Raw genomic sequence first — 19,231 nt, 5'->3', positions numbered from 1 at the left:
GTATTTTGTTCTTGCAGTCGCCAGGCTTATAGTTTTAGCTGTTGTATGTATATACATATGTGTATACTAATAAGCATAGTTTTGCTGGGAGTCGAGAATGTATGTATGTGTATGTACGGACATACATATAATAGGGCACACTTGCGCAATATACCAATACGTGAGGTAGGTCATGGTTGCTCCAGTACATTGACCTTTGGCTTAATTGTTTCTTACATGTGTATGTATATATGTACATACATATGTATGTAAGAAGAAACAGTTTAAACAGATTTTGTTACTGATATACTTACGGTAACATATGAATATGATTTTTTATCCTATAAAATATGTAAACATGGAGTATATCTTGGGTTTGTTAAAATTATTCTTTTATTTATTTTGAATATCAAAACTTTTTTGTTCTTGTAGTCGCTAGGCATAGAATTTTAGCTTTGAACGACATTCGGAATTAAAGGAATAACGTGAGTGCCCTGCGTGTGCGGTTGTATGCACATGCATATGTGTATATTAATACCTAAGCATTGTTTTGCTTGAATTCAATTCACATATTTATATTTGCATATACATATAGATAGGTATAGTTAGGGATCAAGTGTGCATATACGCACATGCACATACGTCGATGCATATGCAGAAGAAGTTGTTTTAGCATTTGCAGGAATTCGATCATTCGAATATTTACACCCTAATTATTGCATGAAATATAAGGCGATGCTCGTGAGGTAGGTCATATTGCTTCAGTGCATACATATGCGTGCAACACTAACTACAGTGCACTCGCGGTAACTCGAATAGCCGCTAAGTCGAACGACGTGCTAACTCGAACACATTTTTTTCCCTATTGACTAGTTTGTAACTCGAACAATATTAAAGCGCTATAACTCGAACAAAAAAACAAATTTATTTGTACACACATTCTTTTCAAACATGTACATTTTGTACATACATACATATGTAATAGTATATGTATATAAATTATATGTATACTAGTGTATTGTCCATATGAATATTTCGACGTTAATATCCCGTTAGTTTTCTGGGAACAACATCTTGCATTGACCAAATTGCTTTAAATTTGTCATTTGTAGTGTATCAGTGCATGTGAGTAATGGATCGTAAAAGGTTGAAGTGTTTAACATTAAAAGAGAGGGCTGAAGTCCTTAACAAAATTAAACGTGGACGTAGTGTTACTTCTCTAGCGAAGGAATATGGGGTAGCCAAGTCCACCATAAGTCTTATAAAAAAGAAAGACAAGGCAATTTTAAAAGCAGTAAACAACACGTTTTTGGGTCCTGGGAAGAGGAGAACTTTAAAAGCTTCTGAGTTTCCTAAAATGAAAGCCGCTTTATACAAATGGTTTCTGTCCCAAAGAAAAAAGAATTACCCAATAAATGGACTCATCTTGAAAAACATAATTTACAGGTCGAATTTACGCTTTATGATGTTAACAAATGGAATGATGGTGCCGAATTTACCGACACAGAAGTAATAATTGAATCTAGTGATTCTGAGTCTGAGTTAAACAACACAACTGAGACATGTGAGCGGATATCATCTGAGGAGGCAGTTAGCTCTTTCAATAAGGTAATTCAGTGGGCCACAACTGAACAAGTAAGCCCCGCAAAGGTTAACACTCTTCAATTGCTGCGTGAAAAAGTCATATTCAACATTGCTGCAGGCAAGAAAAGACAAACACACATTACAACTTTCTTTTCGGCCTAACTTTTCTGTTAAAGCTGACTTTTTTTGTGTAACTGACACAAAGACTGCCAAATATTTGTTGAAAAATATTGAAACGAATTAATTATTTTAAACATATTCATGTTCATATCCATATGTAAATAAATAAATAAATTTAATTGAAAAAAATCGATATCGATGACTGTTTTTTTACCATAGCACACTCAATTGATAAGTCGAACAAATTCGATAAATCGAACAGCGCCTGTTTTAATTAGTTCGAGTTATCGCGAGTGCACTGTATATTTATTAAAGATGCAATAGAACTTAGTTGTCCCATATACATATGTATGCAAATACGTTTCCTTCACGTTTTCTTTTATTTATTTTAAATTTCAAAGTTTTATACTATCTATAAAATGTTTTATACTATCTATAAAATGCATACATATATTATTCCATGTAATAAATCTAAATTGAAAAAAATTTCGTTTGCAAAGGAACAAATGAATGCATATTCAAATGTAAATATGATAAGGTGGTGCGTCAAGAGATAGGCCATTATTGCTCCAGTGCCTGTGCACGTATGTATCAAAATCTATAAGAATTGAAGATGCAATTGATCTTTTGCACAAACATAACTAACATATATTGATATACATACATATACATCAATATACCATACACTTGTATGCTCTATGAATTCTTGTCTAAAATTAATTTAGACTCGAAAAATTATTAAAAATGTTCATCAAATTTTTATGAAGTTTTCAATTTACTAAAATTTTTGTTTGAATCTTATTTTTAGATTAAATCAACAAACAAAAAGTGATGAATGTTGGCGCATAATTCAAGGGAACATAGAAGTGCACAAGCAAATTCTTTGCAAAGTGCCGTCGGCATTCGTCAGTTTGATTTCATACAGAAACCAAAGAGTGAGCGGAGCCAATGTACTTCTACATAATTCACTGTAATCAGCTCTGTTAAAAACTTCCCCGCCTTCGAGTTGAGCGAGGTGAAACAGTGTTCGCCGTTTCACTTCATTTTTGACAGCTCGCACCATTCGTAGCTCGTGAGAATTCTCTATATTTAACGTTCTCTGCAACGGCAAAATGCAAATAAGTACATGAGAAAACAATAAATTGGAATTGAAATAAGAATATATAATTATGAAGGGGTTACTGTAACTAGCGGTATAGGTGTATATAATATTATAGGATTGACATTTTTTTATTAAAAGGTTTCAAAACTAACTTTAAACAGTTTCACGCCACCCATACCACCTCTACACTAACCACTTCATCCGTCATAGGAAATAAGATAACTTCCATGAACAGTTAATATAGTAGGTACGTTTTGATTTTATTAAAATTAGAAAGATAAAGGCTTCCTTCGAGTTATTTGTACGAAAACGATTAAGATATACTAAATGTAGGAGAATGTAACTCTTTATCATTTGACGAGCGTGCGACGGCGAGTACGACCTTGCATTAATGGTATGAAACGAACAAGATACACATTTGCTTAGTAGTTCACACATTACAAAAACAAAACAGCAATGTTGGTTAGTAACAGTTATTTATGCGAATATTCGTATATGCGAACAACAGAGAACGTTAAATATAGAGAATTCTCACGAGCTACGAATAGTGTGAATTGTCAAAAATGAAGTGAAACCGCGAACACTATTTCACCTCGCTTAACTCGACAGCGGGGAAGTTCTTAACAGAGCTGATTACAGTGAATTATGTACAAGTACATTGGCTCTGCTCAGTTTTTGGTTTCTGTATGAAATCAAATTGACGAATGCCGACGGCATTTTGCAAGGCATTTGCTCGTGCATTTTTATGTTCCCTTGATAAACGAAAATTTATTCAATCTATATTTTCAAACAAATACAACCAAATAAAGATTTAAAATCCAACATTTAAAATCAAAGTAACTTTAATGTTTGTTGCTTTAATTTCAAAAGAAGAATTTAAACAAAATACATTATAAAACGACCTCACATTCTGTTGTGTGCGTTTTAGTAAATTTGATGAAAATTTTTACTAATTTTTCGAGTCGAAATTAATTTTAGACAAGAATTCAAAGAGCATATTGGTATATTGATGAATCTATGTATATGTACATACATCAATATATGTATATATACATATATTTTGTTAGTTATATTTGTGCAAAAGTTCAATTGCATCTTCAATTCTTATAGTGTTACAAATGTATCTGCACACCCACTGCAGCAACAATGACCTACATATCTCACGACGCATTGCCTTATCATATTTATGTACATTTGAATATGCATTTTTGTTCCTTTGCCAAACGAAATTTTTTTAAATTTACATATGTATATTACAGGGAATAATTCATATATGTATGCATTTTATAGATAGTACAAAACTTTGAAATTTAAAATAAATAAAAGAAAACTTCAAAGAAACTATTGAGATTGCAGTTGATATATTTGATTAAGTTTATTTAGAAATTTACAAGTCGATATTAATGCGGTCACAGTAACAAGAAGAATAAGAATTAGAAACAGATGGTGAATAAGAAACAGATGATGAGCAATAACAGATGACACGCATAGTGTTGCCAGAAATAACTTGAACAGAAACGTATTTGCATACATACATATATGGGACAACTAAGTTCTATTGCGTCTTTAATAAATATAGTGTTGCACGCATATGTATGCACTGAAGCAACATGACCTACCTCACGAGCATCGCCTTATCATATTTCATGCAATAATTAGGGTGTAAATATTCGAATGATCCTATTCCTGCAAATGCTAAAACAACTTCTTCTGCATATGCATCGACATGTGCATGTGCGTATATGCACCCTTGATGCCCTAACTATATACATATATATGTACGTTCAATTATCAAATCAAAAAATTCTGTATACAAAACGCTTCATTACCAGGCACACCGGAAGGTGGCATATGCAAATATAAATATGTGAATTGAATTCAAGCAAATCAATGCTTATTAATATACACATATGCATGTACAAGTTAATTTACCCGGTCACGGTTGTTTTAAAAAAAACAATTTTTATCCGGTGAACGGTCTTTATTTGTTGAAACTTAATTTACAACTGACTTAAAAATTATTCTTAGTTCTAATACTAAAGCTAAGCCCGTGTGCCAGCAACGTGACCCATTCTTTGCTGAATAGGCGTTTCCCACGGAAACGCCAATCGCTGCTCTGGTATCTCTTCAAAAGCGTTGCGCGTGTGGAGTGTTGGGTTACCGTCATACTTTGGTTGAGGTGTGTGAACTGTTGCATTAGTTAAAATGTTGCGCATGTGGGGTGTTGGGTTACTATCATATTTTGGTTGAGGTGTGTGAACTGTTGCGTTAGCTCCTCCCTCCTCAAGTGCGGACGTCCCTGTTCGCATCTCCGTAGATTCAGGAGTACCAAGGGCGTTTGGTTTATTAAAATTCCTTTGAAAGTCCTTCGGCTTTCTTTTTCCGGAAATTTTAAGTGCGATTAGTATGACAGCTATTATTATGGATATTGTGAGTGCTGTATTGGAGGTTAAACCCACTTTATTGATTTTGTTGATCGTCTCCAGCTTCTTCAAATTTTGTATTTGGAGACCTTTCATCATCTGCAAGGATAATATTTCTTCGAATGGCGTCTTCGGGTTTCGTTTTTGTAGAACAGGTGGAAGAGGTTGTAAATTACTCATTTCATGTACGTAGAATTTTTTGTTTTGCACGTTGATAGTGGAGTTGTGGTGTTGGATTATAAATGTTCCATTCAGTTCTATTGATTTGCCATCTATTTCGATTAAACCATTATAATTGTTCAAAAATAGTATTCCGGGTTGTACTTCTTCTAGGTTGCTAATGTGGTCAGCGTTGATAAGCGTGCAATTTGGGCGTCTACTATTTATAAGATTACTAATACAGCTATTATTATTTATTTCTATAAAATCTTTTTCATTACAAATTGTTATTTTATTATATGCTCTACATTCCTTTTTTAGTCCGTATATTTTCGTTTTACATTTTATTATTTTTTCATAATCAATTTTATTAATTTTATTTTCCTTTTTTACTCCTTTGAGTATTATTTTTTCACAAGTTTCTTTATTAGTAGTAGGTAAGCTTAGAATATAAATTATAGAAGTGCCATTTGAGGCTTTTCTAATATCGGTAAATTCTAGTTCTTCTTCAATATTAATGTAAGGTATTTCTTCTTTTCCAATAATTTTTTCAATTGTGCTTATTTCTAGATTCGACAATATAAATGAATTAACAATATTTGATTTTGCCCAATGTAAGGCGTATTCAATATTAATAAGCTCTTCCTTAATTAATTGTAATTTATATTTAATTTTAAGACCTAGTTCTAATTTTACATTTTCATTATTTTTTAAGCTTTTCAGTATTTCATTTGTGTTATTACTTGCTTCATTTATTTTATCTAAAAATTTTTTGTTTATTATTACTTGTCTATCGTTATTTTCTAGTAGATTTCCAATATTTTTATTAATTATTTCTAAGTCATGGTGGTCTGGGTTACCAGCAATCCATTTCCATGCTGTGCCTATAAAATCTAATGAACGTTTAGTTTTAATTCGAGGGGTGAGTTTTGAAAGAAGTGTGCGAATTTGGATTATCTCGTGGTTAAGGAAAGGATGTAATGGATGGTTGATTTGGATATTTTGTGCGATAGTATTTTCAAGTTCTTTCGTTAAGTTGTCGTACTGTCTCGTGTCTATTATATGAATAATTTTAAATGTTCCTTCCTGTATTCTTGCTGTTCCGTCCTTCAAGGTTATAAGCTGTGCGTTCGTATAATCTAGGATTTGTGTTTCTGCGTAAGCCATGGCGGCAAGGGTACTGTAAAAAGGTTGTAATTATGGACCTATAGTTATTTATCTAATTTTTAAATTTGTATCGTTGGCCTATGGCATTTATAACGATTTTTCTTATTATCTAATGATCGAACGCCTATGGCATTTTACTCGATTTTTCCTATTATCTAATGATCGAACGCCTATGGCATTTTACTCGATTTTTCCTATTATCTAATGATCGAACGCCTATGGCATTTTACTCGATTTTCTAATTCACTAAAGATTACATTAATTATTTTCAAATTGAATCTAATCATATTAAAATTCCTTTGATTTTAATTGTATCAAAATTAATTCAATTTAATAGAACTAAATTTGGTTTCATTTCTTGAAATTAATTTAATTCGATGGATGGGAATTTAAATTAATATGAAGAAATTCAGTTCAAGCTTTAATTTTCTATAATTAAAATATATTTTTTTCTTTGTCCTTTTTTTTTCTTTTTTTTTTTTTGTTTTTTTTTTCTTTTGGTGATTTTTCTTCTTGTTATGAAGCCTGGTGAACCAAGTACGCTTTGGGTGGTAAGGCTAACTTCTAATATTACTTTTGTGAACAGTTCGGCCTGATTGGGTTTTGACTGTAGTCCTATTATTTTCTGCAACTATTTCCTTCTTGTATCTTGATGATAGTTTAGAGCCTAATCTTTTATTTATTTTGACAAATATCTCTTCACCTACGGAGTAATCTTTCGTTTTTTTTCTGTTTTTATTGTGATAGCCAAGGTCCTTTATTTGCTTCTTTGTAAGTAATTCTATATTTTGTTGTCTATGTCTTTCTAACTCTTGGGGGTCTGTGGTAACTCTGGTACCGAAAAATGTTTCTAAGGGTTTTTTCTTGGTGGTTGAATGAATTGTCGAGTTGTATTCTTTAACAGATTTAAAAAGTAGTTCCTCGAAAGTCAGACTATTGTTGTCGGATTTTAAGCATCTCATAATTTCAGAGAGAGTAGAGTGAAATCTCTCCACTTGTCCGTTTGTCGTGCTAGCGTAAGGCGGTGTAACATATACTTCGATGTTCATTTGATCCTTCAATAGTGATGAAATTGAGGCGGAGTTCAGTGATTTCTCATTGTCAATTACAACAAGTTTGGGAATTCCAAATGCAATCATTAGCTCACGTATTGGATCCTTTATGTGCTCTACTGCTCGGGATGGGATTATTTTTACTTGTGCGTATTTGGAATATTTGTCAACAGAAGTGAGAATGAACCTTTTTTCTGTGGAGTAAATGTCTATATGGACGATTTCTCCAGGGTTTTGTGGAATCGGGGTGGCTTGGATTTCTGGCTTTGGGGGGTGTCTATCGTATTTTTGCTGAAGGCAAGTTGAGCACTGTTTGACCTTTTTCTCTATTTTGGAGTCCATGCTAGGGAAATAGTATTTTTTTAGAATTTGAGTTTTATTCTCACGGCTATTTCTATGAGCTCGTTGGTGCTCAGTTAGTATTATTTCTTCTTGTTCGGTTTCGTTTGTGATATCCTGTAATAAAGTTTGTGTAAAACGGATTTTAATGTTTCTGAAATGTAGTGGATACATTTCTTGAATTTTACCCATAATATTTTCTGTTGTGTAGAGTCCGTTAACAAGAGCTGGGTCTAAACGTTGTTTAAAAATGTCTATTAAGTCCTGGGTGGAATAGTGAGTTTTGGTTATAGTATGTCTGTGAAAACTGGGGAAAGGCAGTTCAAAAGTGTAGTTGTTTTCATGTCCGATTAATAAAAATAACTGATTCTTAAATGCGTTTATTGGGGCTTCTGTAGCAGGTATGAGGATATGAGCAGAGCTTTCGTCACTATGGTCGGTTGTCGTGAGGGTATTTACCTCAGATTTAGGTGGTCTTGAAAGAGCGTCTGCAACGACATTAGTTTTGCCAGGTTTATAGTAGATTTCATAGTTATACTCTTCTAAAATGCATTTCCATCTTTTCATTTTTGCGTTATGATTTTTATTGCTTAAAGCAAACGTAAGGGGTTGGTGGTCGGTGTAAATTATTACTTTGGCTGAACCGTAGAGATAATTCCGTAGCGTGTTCAATGCCCAAATTATCGCCAACATTTCCTTCTCATTGGCGGCGTAATTCTCTTCTGTCTTTGATAAGGATCTAGATATGAACGTAATAGGTTTACCGGATTGTTCTAAAACAGCACCTAACGCGTAGTTTGATGCGTCGGTTGTCAGATGGAATTCCTTTTTGAAATCTGGGTATGTGAGTATAACTTCCTCAGATATTAATGAAGTTTTAATTTGGTGGAAAGCTTGCTTGGCATTATTATTCAGCGTGATTAACTTTTTACTGGAGCTAGTTTTTGAAGCTCGTCCGTCTTCTCCTCTAAGGAGTGAAGTCAGTGGTCTTGCTAATTTAGCGTAGTCTCGTATAAATCGTCGGTAGTAACCTGATAATCCAAGAAATGATCTCAGATCTTTCAACGTCCTGGGGTAAGGGAAATCCTGGATGGCTTTTACTTTATTAGGATTTGTCTTAATACCACTACGTGATATTACTACTCCTAGAAACTCTACTTCGTCCTTAAAAAATTCACACTTATCCAACTGTACTTTCATTCGAGCGTTTTCGAGTGTTCGGAAAATGGTTTCTAAGTTCTCTAAGTGGCTACGTTCGTCCTTACCAAGTACTATTATGTCGTCTATATAGACATAACAGATTTTTCCAATGTGATCCCTAAGTATGTCATCAAGGGCACGCTGGAAAATGGCTGGTGCATTTTTCAAGCCGAATGGGAGTCTTGTAAATTCATACTTCCCATTATTGACTGAAAAAGCTGTCTTTTCCATGTCGGATTCCTTCAAAGGAATTTGGTGGAAGCCGCTTTTGAGGTCGAGAACAGAGAAAAATTGGCTACTTCCTAGTTGCGAGATTATTTCATTTATTTCAGGTATAGGGTATTTGTCCGCTACTGTCACTGCGTTCAATTTTCGGTAATCGATAACAAGTCTATATTTTTTCTGTCCGGAGGCGTCTAGTTTTTTGGGTACTACCCAAATAGGTGAATTGTATGCAGATCTTGATCGTCTAATGATTCCATCTCTTAGTAAGGTTTCAATCTCTTGGGTTACAAAGTCTCTCATAGCTAAAGGATAGGGATAATATTTGGAATAAATTGGGCTGTCCGAAAGAGTTTTAATTTCCCCAACTACTGTGGTGGTATAGGTAAGCTTTGCATTGGGTTCCGAAAATAATTTGGAATATTTTCTTGTTAAATAATTTATGTCATTTTTCTGCTGCAATGTCATGTGTTCAGTCCTAATATCAATTTTATTAACGTCCGCTGAGAATTTTTGTTTAATTTTAATAACTGTATTGTTACCAATTTTTAGTGTATTATCGTGGATATTTATAATAGCAGACAAGTCTCTTAGACTATCGTTACCAAGAATTCCGTGGAAAGAATTTAATGTTGGGAGTAGGAAGAATTTTAAATTTGTATCATTTTTCCCGAAAAGATTTACCAAGGTGTGATGGGTGATTTCTATTTTTCCGGCTATGGAGTTTGCGAAGAAGGGTTGTTCATTAAGAAGAGGCTTTAAAACAAGATTTGGCTGAATATAATTCTTACTAGAACCAGTATCTAGTAATATCTTAATGATTTTTCCGTTCTTCGTCCGACACTCTATGTACGGTAACGAAGAACACGTCATTCTAAAAAATGTATATCCGTAAAGTCAGCTGAGGTTTCATGTTCCTGAGACAACTGCGGATTATATCCATGATTCAATGCCGTCTCATATTCGTCCATTGTAGGTATACATTCTTGTTCGTATCCTTCCTGTTGGACTTCCTGTTGTTGCCGTTCACTTTCAATATGAAAGTTCCTCTGAAACTTGTATGGTATTTGATGAGAAGTGTTGGATGGCCTCTTTTCAGCTGGTTTACTTGGTCCTGGTCTATTCATGTAATTAATTGCCTTAGATTGCATGGAACGATCAATTTCCATGGGTTCCGGTCTCGGTAATGGTTTTGGAGCTATTGGGCGAGGGGGTGTGAATGTATTTCTGACCTGAGGGTAAGGTTGAGAAAGCCATGGTTGAGTTGGCGGTTGAAAGGATGTAGGATACTGTTGAGAAGTTCGTTGTGTATTCCAACCAAATTGAACAGGAGAAGTCCTTTGGTAGTACTGTGACATATTTCTGGGTGCTAGAGGTGGAGGGGTTTGTTGTGGGTAATATGGTCGAGGAACATGGTAGGATGCTCGCGTATTTGGAGGCATATTCCTTTGTCCATTTAACTTTACAGGTGTTGGAGGTGCCTGTCTGTTTGACCTATTATGAGGGGAAAAGTTTACTTGGTTTTCGAGGATTTCACATAGATGAAGTGAATGTGGGAGGTCCTTTGGTTCCTTTACCGCTAGAAGCCTTGGCATATCGCCGTTGAGTCCATTTATGAAGGCATCTCGAGCTTTTTCTCTATACATGTTCGTTAAGACTCTTATAGCTTCTGGGCTCTCCTCCATACAAGATATTTTGTTCAATATCAAGGACAGGTGGGAATAAACTAGTTGATAAAAATCCCGAATCTGTAAACGTCCCTGAACCAAACTACAAAGTTGGTACTCGAGAGTTTTTAGATCTCGTTTATCAGCATAGTGCCAAGTTAAACAGGAGCGAATAGCCGTCCAATTTAATGGAATATTGTAAGATTCCAAAACTTCGTCTGCATGACCTACAATTTTGTTCCTTATTGTCATAAGTATCCCGAAATATCTCGGAGTCCCCTGATACTGACCATAGTATTCTAAAAGTCTCTCTATACTTTTTTTCCAGGAGCTAAACTCACTTGGATTTCCTGAAAATTCTCTTATTGTCCTAGCTATTTCTGGGACACGGTCCGAATCTGTGGTTCCTTGTGCAACTACGGGTTCGTCCCTCAAATTAAGGAATTCATAGTTAGGGTTCACTATATTGTTCACTAGCTTCTGTCCTTCACTTTCAAAAATATTTTTTACTACCCTACGGATTGTCTCTTCTAATCCTGTCATTGCACTGCTGCTGGCCGCGGTGCCAGTGTTCAGCACGGAAGGTCGGAGTATCGAAGATATGTTGTCGTCAGGCATTTTGGATTTCTTTTTTTTAAATAAAATTTCTCTTGATTTTTTTTTTTTACTTTTTGTTTAGTTGCGTTAATTTTCTTACAAAATTTCTCTTTTTAGAATTTTTTCCTTATATAAAGTTTCTCTTGATTTTTTCTTCACTTTTGTTGCGTTAATTTTCTTACAAAATTTCTCTTTTTGGAATTTTTTTCTTATATAAAATTTCTCTTGATTTTTCCTTCACTTTTTGTTTAACTACATTGATTTTCTTAAAAAATTTCTCTTTTTGGAATTTTTTTTTCTTATATGAAATTTCTCTTGATTTTTCTTCACTTGTTGTTTAACTACACTGATTTTCTTAAAAAATTTCTCTTTTTGGAATTTTTTTTCTTATATGAAATTTCTCTTGATTTTTCTTCACTTGTTGTTTAACTACATTGATTTTCTTAAAAAATTTCTCTTTTTGGAATTTTTTTTTCTTATATGAAATTTCTCTTGATTTTTCTTCACTTGTTGTTTAACTACATTGATTTTCTTAAACTTACAAACTATATTGAACTTAAAGACTTACACAAATAAATAGATCTCCATCCTGTGAGGTGACGGGCAGGACTTATCCGTTTTGTTCTGAGGGTTCTTCCCGCGATGACTCCGGGTCCTGTATCCGCACACGCTTTGTGTCCACCGACTGAAGCGTTCCTCCAGGTTGTGGCTGCCCAGTCGCCTACTGCTATTTTTGGTGCTGAAGTGTTGAAGATTGTTCCACCACTGCTTGAGGGGCCTTTAGAACTGTATTCTTTTTTTCACTCGCGTCGAAGGATATTCCGCCACTGCTTAGGGGCCTTGGAAATTTTCCTTCGTTTTAGCACTTGCGACTGGGCCCCACGTTGGGCGCCAGTTAATTTACCCGGTCACGGTTGTTTTAAAAAAAACAATTTTTATCCGGTGAACGGTCTTTATTTGTTGAAACTTAATTTACAACTGACTTAAAAATTATTCTTAGTTCTAATACTAAAGCTAAGCCCGTGTGCCAGCAACGTGACCCATTCTTTGCTGAATAGGCGTTTCCCACGGAAACGCCAATCGCTGCTCTGGTATCTCTTCAAAAGCGTTGCGCGTGTGGAGTGTTGGGTTACCGTCATACTTTGGTTGAGGTGTGTGAACTGTTGCATTAGTTAAAATGTTGCGCATGTGGGGTGTTGGGTTACTATCATATTTTGGTTGAGGTGTGTGAACTGTTGCGTTAGCTTACATACAGCCACACACACAGGGCACTCGCTTTATTCCTCAAAATGCGTATGTCGTTCAAAGCTAAAATTCTATGCCTAGCGACTACAAGAACAAAATGCAGTCATAGACGCAGGCGTAGCGGCCATCATTCTAGTTGCCATAGCGCTGAACAGTCGCGGCGGCGCCGAACAGTTTCAACTATTGTACTGTGCAACAAAAACTCATCATCAAAAAATTCATTGATAAATTCGAGCTCATAGTTCTAAGAGCAAGTACTTTCATTCATAAAACGAGCCGCCCATATGCCAATTTTCTCGACAATTCGAAAATAGTCAATATTGGAATATTTCGCTTAGAATTATTTGCCAATATTTGATAAATCTTGAATTTTTGTCAAGTCGAGTGCCCGCGGCTTCGTACATATGTATGCATCAATATATGTACGTAAATATGTGTATATGTACAATGCTGTGCCTATGAATGTGCGCTGCACCTTTGAATGCGCGCTGGATTTCTTGAGAAGCTTTACCGTTTTATCTTGAGCTGTGGCTGGTGAGCATACATACACACAGCATATACATATGCGCAAATGTATATAAATTCACAAATTTACATTTGCATATGCCATCTTCCTGTGCGCCTAGTAATGAAGCGTTTTCTATAGAGGATTTTGATTCAGTTGAGGAATTCAATCAACAAAGTTTTACAGACACCAGACAGACAGACATAACATATGTATTGTATATAATTTTGGATGATTTGGAAAATTCAAATATATACATAGGTCATATTAAAAAGCTACCTAACATTCTTTGCTTCTAATCACCAACAAATTCTTATCGACTGCTGCTAAATTTACATAATTCAGCCCCTCACTGTTAATTTTTGTTGAAAAATGTGTCTATGGTGAAATTGTCTTCGCGAGACGAGTACCCCTCGAAATTCCATACGTTCCTGTCATTGAGACTTCTCTATACTTTAACGTTCTCTGGCGATAGTAAAGCGTTTGCATAGAATGTACAACGTTTTTTTTGAATTCACTAAATGGACGAACTATTTATGCAGGTATATGTATAAATTTACTTGTTTTGAGAAAGTAAAATTTCACTACAAACAATAACAATATGAACATTTTTTTTATTAATCACAATAAAAGTAGCACAGAGCAACCCCGCCCAACCTATAACTACATACTTAGGCAAAACAAAAATTATAAACTCATTAAGCTTCTTTGCAACGGATTTACCAAACAAAAAAGAAAAACGAAATCAGCGAGCGCGCATACAAATGCAGACGCTGTAAGATAAATTAGAGGTGGATATGGTGCAAGGAAGGCGGCTACTTACAGTAGGCGGTGACAGATTGATTGTCGAGACACGTCGCTCCTGTGGTCCAATGCTCGAGTGTCGGAGTGTTGGCAGTCCAGAGCCTGGCGTTCCACCAGGCAAGGATGCACACGATGGCGCTATGCGTGTTTTCGGTTTCTTCAAAGTGTTATCCGAGAGACGCCAGTTGGGGAATGCATTAGCAGCACGCGGGAAGTTACTATCGGGCGATGATAACGAGCAACCGAACCACGAACCTCCCAGCATGCCGGAACCTGTAAATAAACGAGCTGCAAAAATTAAAAATATTCGAATCAACATATCGCCCGCTGATGGCTGCGCAAAATATGGTACATATTTTCGTATATCTGTAAATATGTATATATGTATAGAGGTTTATTTTGGTTCACTTCTGTTAGTAGTAATACTCGACACATCAAAGTCCCTAAACAAAATAAAGCCCTGAAATACGTAGTTAATGCATTAACTTCGCGAAGCAACAGTCGGCTATGGCGTACGCGCCTATCCGACGTTTTGAAGATTTATAAAAATAAGAAGAAGCTGCCCTAATAACGGAAGACGAGTACAGTTGGAAAAAGCTGAAGTTATAACAGAAGACTGTACTCGTGATGTAAAAGAACAAAATTTAAATAAAATGGAATACCCTGGACTTTTATTCCGCCATTTAAACAACAGCGCAAGAAAAAAATGAGTGCTCCGGTTTGCGAGGAGTTTTTGCATTTTAAAACTTAGCGGTTCGGAAAGATTTTAACATAATTTGAAGGAGTCTCTAAAGAAGGCGCGGTTATGTGCAAAAATATGGTTAAAAATCATCAATTCTTTCTGCTTCATAAGAAAAGAATCAATCGTTCGAAGCTCAGTAGCTAAATTTTGAATTGTTTATTTTCGTTCTGTCACAACAAAATCAGTTAACGCTTCTGAATCGTTAAGGTCATTCCATGAGCATATCAATATAAAATGGTCTGTACTTTCTAAATGGCAAGTATTATTAAAATATGATTCTAACAATTCCTAAATACCATGAGTTCACATTTAAATAAATAAAGAAAAAGGGCCATCCGATGATCATTAGTAAGCCGTGCATTGTAGTACTAAATAAATAAAGGGTGATTGATTTAGAGGTATCGTGTTTTAAATTTTTATTATTTTTGTGTAGAACGATTCATGACATTTATGTTTTAAAGGTAATCCCTTTCAAATGTTGGCGGCAACTGAGCCGTAATTGGGTCATCCCTAAACACCAATTTTGAATGACTCCAACCGAAGGATTTCGGACGGTATCTCGTGAATAACTTTAGTAATGTTGGCTTAAAATGTCTCAATTGAAGTTTTTTTATCCACAAAGCATTTATGACGAAGTAAATCCAATGTATCACGAATTGTGTGGCTTGTAGCTTGTAGCTTGTTGAAACCAAATGTTTTACAGATAACGAGCTTCAATCAAAGTCAAAACTCGCCATCAAAAGCAATTTGTCATGGCGCGATAAAGTTCGCCATTTACTGTTACATTGGCGCTAGCCTCGTCTTTGAATAATATGGGTCAATGATTCCTCCAGCCTATAGGCCGCACCAAACAGTTATTTTCAAAGGCTGTCCTTGACTGACTTCGGGGAGCTCTTCAGGCCAAATATGGCGATTTTGCTTATTGACGTAGCCATAAAGCCAAAAATGTAGGGTGACCTGAGCACTCGATGAACACTTTTCACAGAGCGTCGATTTTAGTACTATAATTGTACGATTTATAAACGTTGTTGGACATAAGTCTTTCCATAATGAAATGTCAATAATTTACTTTGACAGTAGTCACGTGAGATCTGTCAAAAATGGTCCTATAAGAAGAAATATCTCGAATCTGATCACCTTTTACTTATAAGCAAGGCAACCGTAGCATTTTGGATAGAATTTTGCTCATAGCCGAAACAGTCACTTGGACCATAAATACAAATTAGTTTTTTGTGATGTTTGCTGCGATGAACGTCAGCTATGTTTTGGTATTAAAGATTTGTATTATAACAGAAATTTTTGGGGCAAGAAAATAAAATATAATATCAGGATGTGATTCGTATCTCTTTTATCAAGGACTCTTTTGACCTATGTATGTTTTACAACGCAGATGAGGAAAATTGCCAATGAGTTCAATAGCATGAAAGGTACTGAAAAAGCGCTTATAAATTCAAGTCAATCGATGAATGATTTAACGGGGAGTAGCAGATAAACAGCTACTGTGGTATCACAATGGATCGGCAACTTTCTAAGTGAGTTGATTTCAAGACCAATTCTGCCTGACCAGACTGTCAATTCAACCTAACAATCGAGGTCGCAATGAAAAATTGTACCGTTGCTTTAGCCTGTGTTGTCTGGAGAAAAAGAAATAAATTATTTTTACGGAAAATTTTGCGAAAATGGTTTAAAATTGTCTTATGATCGATCTTCAGCTCCTTGGCGATGATACGACTACTAACATACCGGTCAACTTCGATTATTTCTGTAATCTTATCGATATTTTCTTTAACATAAAAAATGCCTAAACAGAATCGATGAAACCAAAGCGGCACCATAAACACCATCCAAAATTTCAGTGGCCTGGCTTGCACTTTGTCCTGGCTTGCACGTTTGGTTGTACTGTTACGAAACCATGTTCCTGTACCGTTCATCGTCTGTTATAAATGCCAAATTTTCGGTAATTCTCATATTTTGTAGTAAATAGAACTCAACCGTTTGGCTAATTTTTCATACATATCTGTTATATGAATACCAATTAAAAAAACTCTACACTCTCTTCCAGAATTGCGTTTTTTCCTTTCGCTCTTAAACCCCTCAATTTCTTTTATTCGATGCCACTCTACTATAATTGTTTTAAATTTATAAGCCTACAATTTCTTAAGATACAAAGATATGTCCATTTGCTTATTGTTGTTTTAGACCTTGTCTCTCGACTGATTGATTGTCAGGGCCTTCTTGAACTGATATTATTATTATTAGGCTACTGCGCACTGCTACTAAAAGAGATCTATTGTGCAAAGCCTGCTGAGGTACCCTATATTTTAAGAATTTTAGCACATTCTGGGGCTTATTGTTCCGCAGTTTATACGGGTGCACGGTAATACCTGATATTGAGTTTAACTGAGGTGGGGAGCAATACGTGTACGAAGTTTGAGCGAGTTTTATTGGAGAAGGTACAATAACTCAAAAAGGAATGCATTGTAAAATCGTTTATTTCAAATTAATACAATATTTTATCATTTACTAAATAAATAACCTCTAAGAAATTATTGAGATAAAATTCACATATTATATATACATATATGTGACCTAGTCTATGAAAAGGTACCTTACGTGTCAAAAAATCATTTTTCACTTTTTTGTTGATTCGAATATTGTGTGAAAGGCTCTTTAAAATGGCGAAAACCAGAAAGTCATAATTTGTTTAAAAGTTTGTTAAAAGTAAAAAAAAAGAAAAGTACAAATACGAAAAAGTCTCAAGTCTGTTTTCAACAAATTTGTTACGAAAAATGTATTCATAACTTTATAAAAGGTGGTTTTTAAGGATTTGTCAAAATTTTTATCACGAATTGTGGCATTGTTTCAACATCAAAAGTTAATTAAAAGATTTAAAAACTGTTATTCGGGGGTTTGCGAGGTCGCTGAATATGAATATGAAGTGAGATTATTTAAAATCAAAATGGCGGATCCAATATGTCGGACATGTTTTTTAAAATTTAACGGATTCTCTTAAGATTCAATACACGGGGGTTTTTGGCGTTGCTGATATCAGATTTCAAAAATTCAATATGGCGGACATATTTTTTCAAAATTCATCAGATCCGCTTGAAACTTTTCACTCGGGGGTTTTGGAGGTCGCTGATTACGAATCTGTTGTGAGATTTAAAAAAATCAAAATAGCTGATGCAATATGGCGGACAAATTTAAAAAAATGCATCGAATTCTTTCTAAACTCGTTACTTAGGGGTTTTTGGTGTCGCTAATTGCGAATCCAATATCAAATTTAAAAGATTCTAAATGATGGATCCAATATGGTTTTCGAAACTCAAAATTCATCGGATTCGTTTGCAATTTTTTAGTCGGGGATTTTAGGGTCTTTGATTTTTTGACAAGTTTATTAAAAGGTTTTTCAGAGTGAAGAGAAAGAATAGTACAAATACAAAAAAACTGATTCTATTTAAAAACTAAATAATTTATATCGACTTCTAAGATAAAAAAACATTATTATAAAATATTATGCACAAAAATTTACGTTTTTCAAGTTTTTATATTTTTTTTCGTCACCGTCTTTCTCAGAATTTGTTTACGTATTGGATGTAAAGAAGATGGACTTTTTTCTGCGTCAGGTTTGAGAACATCTAAACTATCCTTTGCCTTTCGTTTCTTTGGTGCTAATTCTTTTATCGGTAATGGAGCAATGCATTTTTCCGATGACAACTTTTTTTTTGATGATGCAGCCACACGTTTCTTCGATGCAGACTCCTTTTTTGATGTCGTAGCTTCAGATTTCTTCGATACCAACTGCTGTTTTGGTAATGGAGCCTCAATATCTGATTTACTTATATCTGAAACTAAGCTGCGAATATTCCGATAAATATATCACTGACGCTCCAGAGATAAACCAACAGGTTCTATAACTTTCGTTTTTCACTGCTTCTGTGATTTTGTTGATACTATGATCTATGCTGAAGAAAATAAGCCCAACCGGATTGAAAAATATTATATTAATATTTAAAAAAGTTACAAGGGTTTTCAGAAGTTTAAACTTTAACTGCTGTTTTCTCGAAAACTTGTTTTCGCACGTAAGGTACCTTTTCGTAGACCAGGTCACATATATATTATATATTTTTTTTTTCCAAATACCTCTTATCCTGTTATATCGCATCCTTATAGTGTGTTTTCAAAAATTGTGATGAAGCTTAAAAGGGAGATCAGCTTAAGCCTTTGCTTTGCCCTTGACCTTACAAGGCAATTTTACAATGCCACTTTTATTGACATTGCAAGAGTGAATACAGTGGTGGGATGCACTTAGCCTTGCAGAACC

At 34.8% G+C, this 19,231-nt stretch overlaps 1 protein-coding gene across 6 annotated transcripts in view; it reads right to left on the bottom strand.

Moving 5' to 3' along the window:
- LOC128862025 (uncharacterized) overlaps positions 1-19,231 on the bottom strand; it is a 453,726-nt gene that overhangs the window by 253,112 nt on the left and 181,383 nt on the right. For 5 of the 6 annotated variants that reach the window (XM_054100424.1, XM_054100422.1, XM_054100425.1 and 2 more), the window contains one exon: positions 14,185-14,453. In XM_054100424.1, the coding sequence (XP_053956399.1) occupies positions 14,185-14,453 (269 nt within the window). The remainder of the gene's footprint in view (positions 1-14,184; positions 14,454-19,231) is intronic. The other variant, XM_054100423.1, reaches the window with a different exon arrangement.

This window comes from Anastrepha ludens, chromosome 4 (genome assembly GCF_028408465.1).
Source record: "Anastrepha ludens isolate Willacy chromosome 4, idAnaLude1.1, whole genome shotgun sequence".
NCBI classification, from domain to species: domain Eukaryota; kingdom Metazoa; phylum Arthropoda; class Insecta; order Diptera; family Tephritidae; genus Anastrepha; species Anastrepha ludens.
This window is presented reverse-complemented; position numbering and strand designations above follow the sequence as displayed.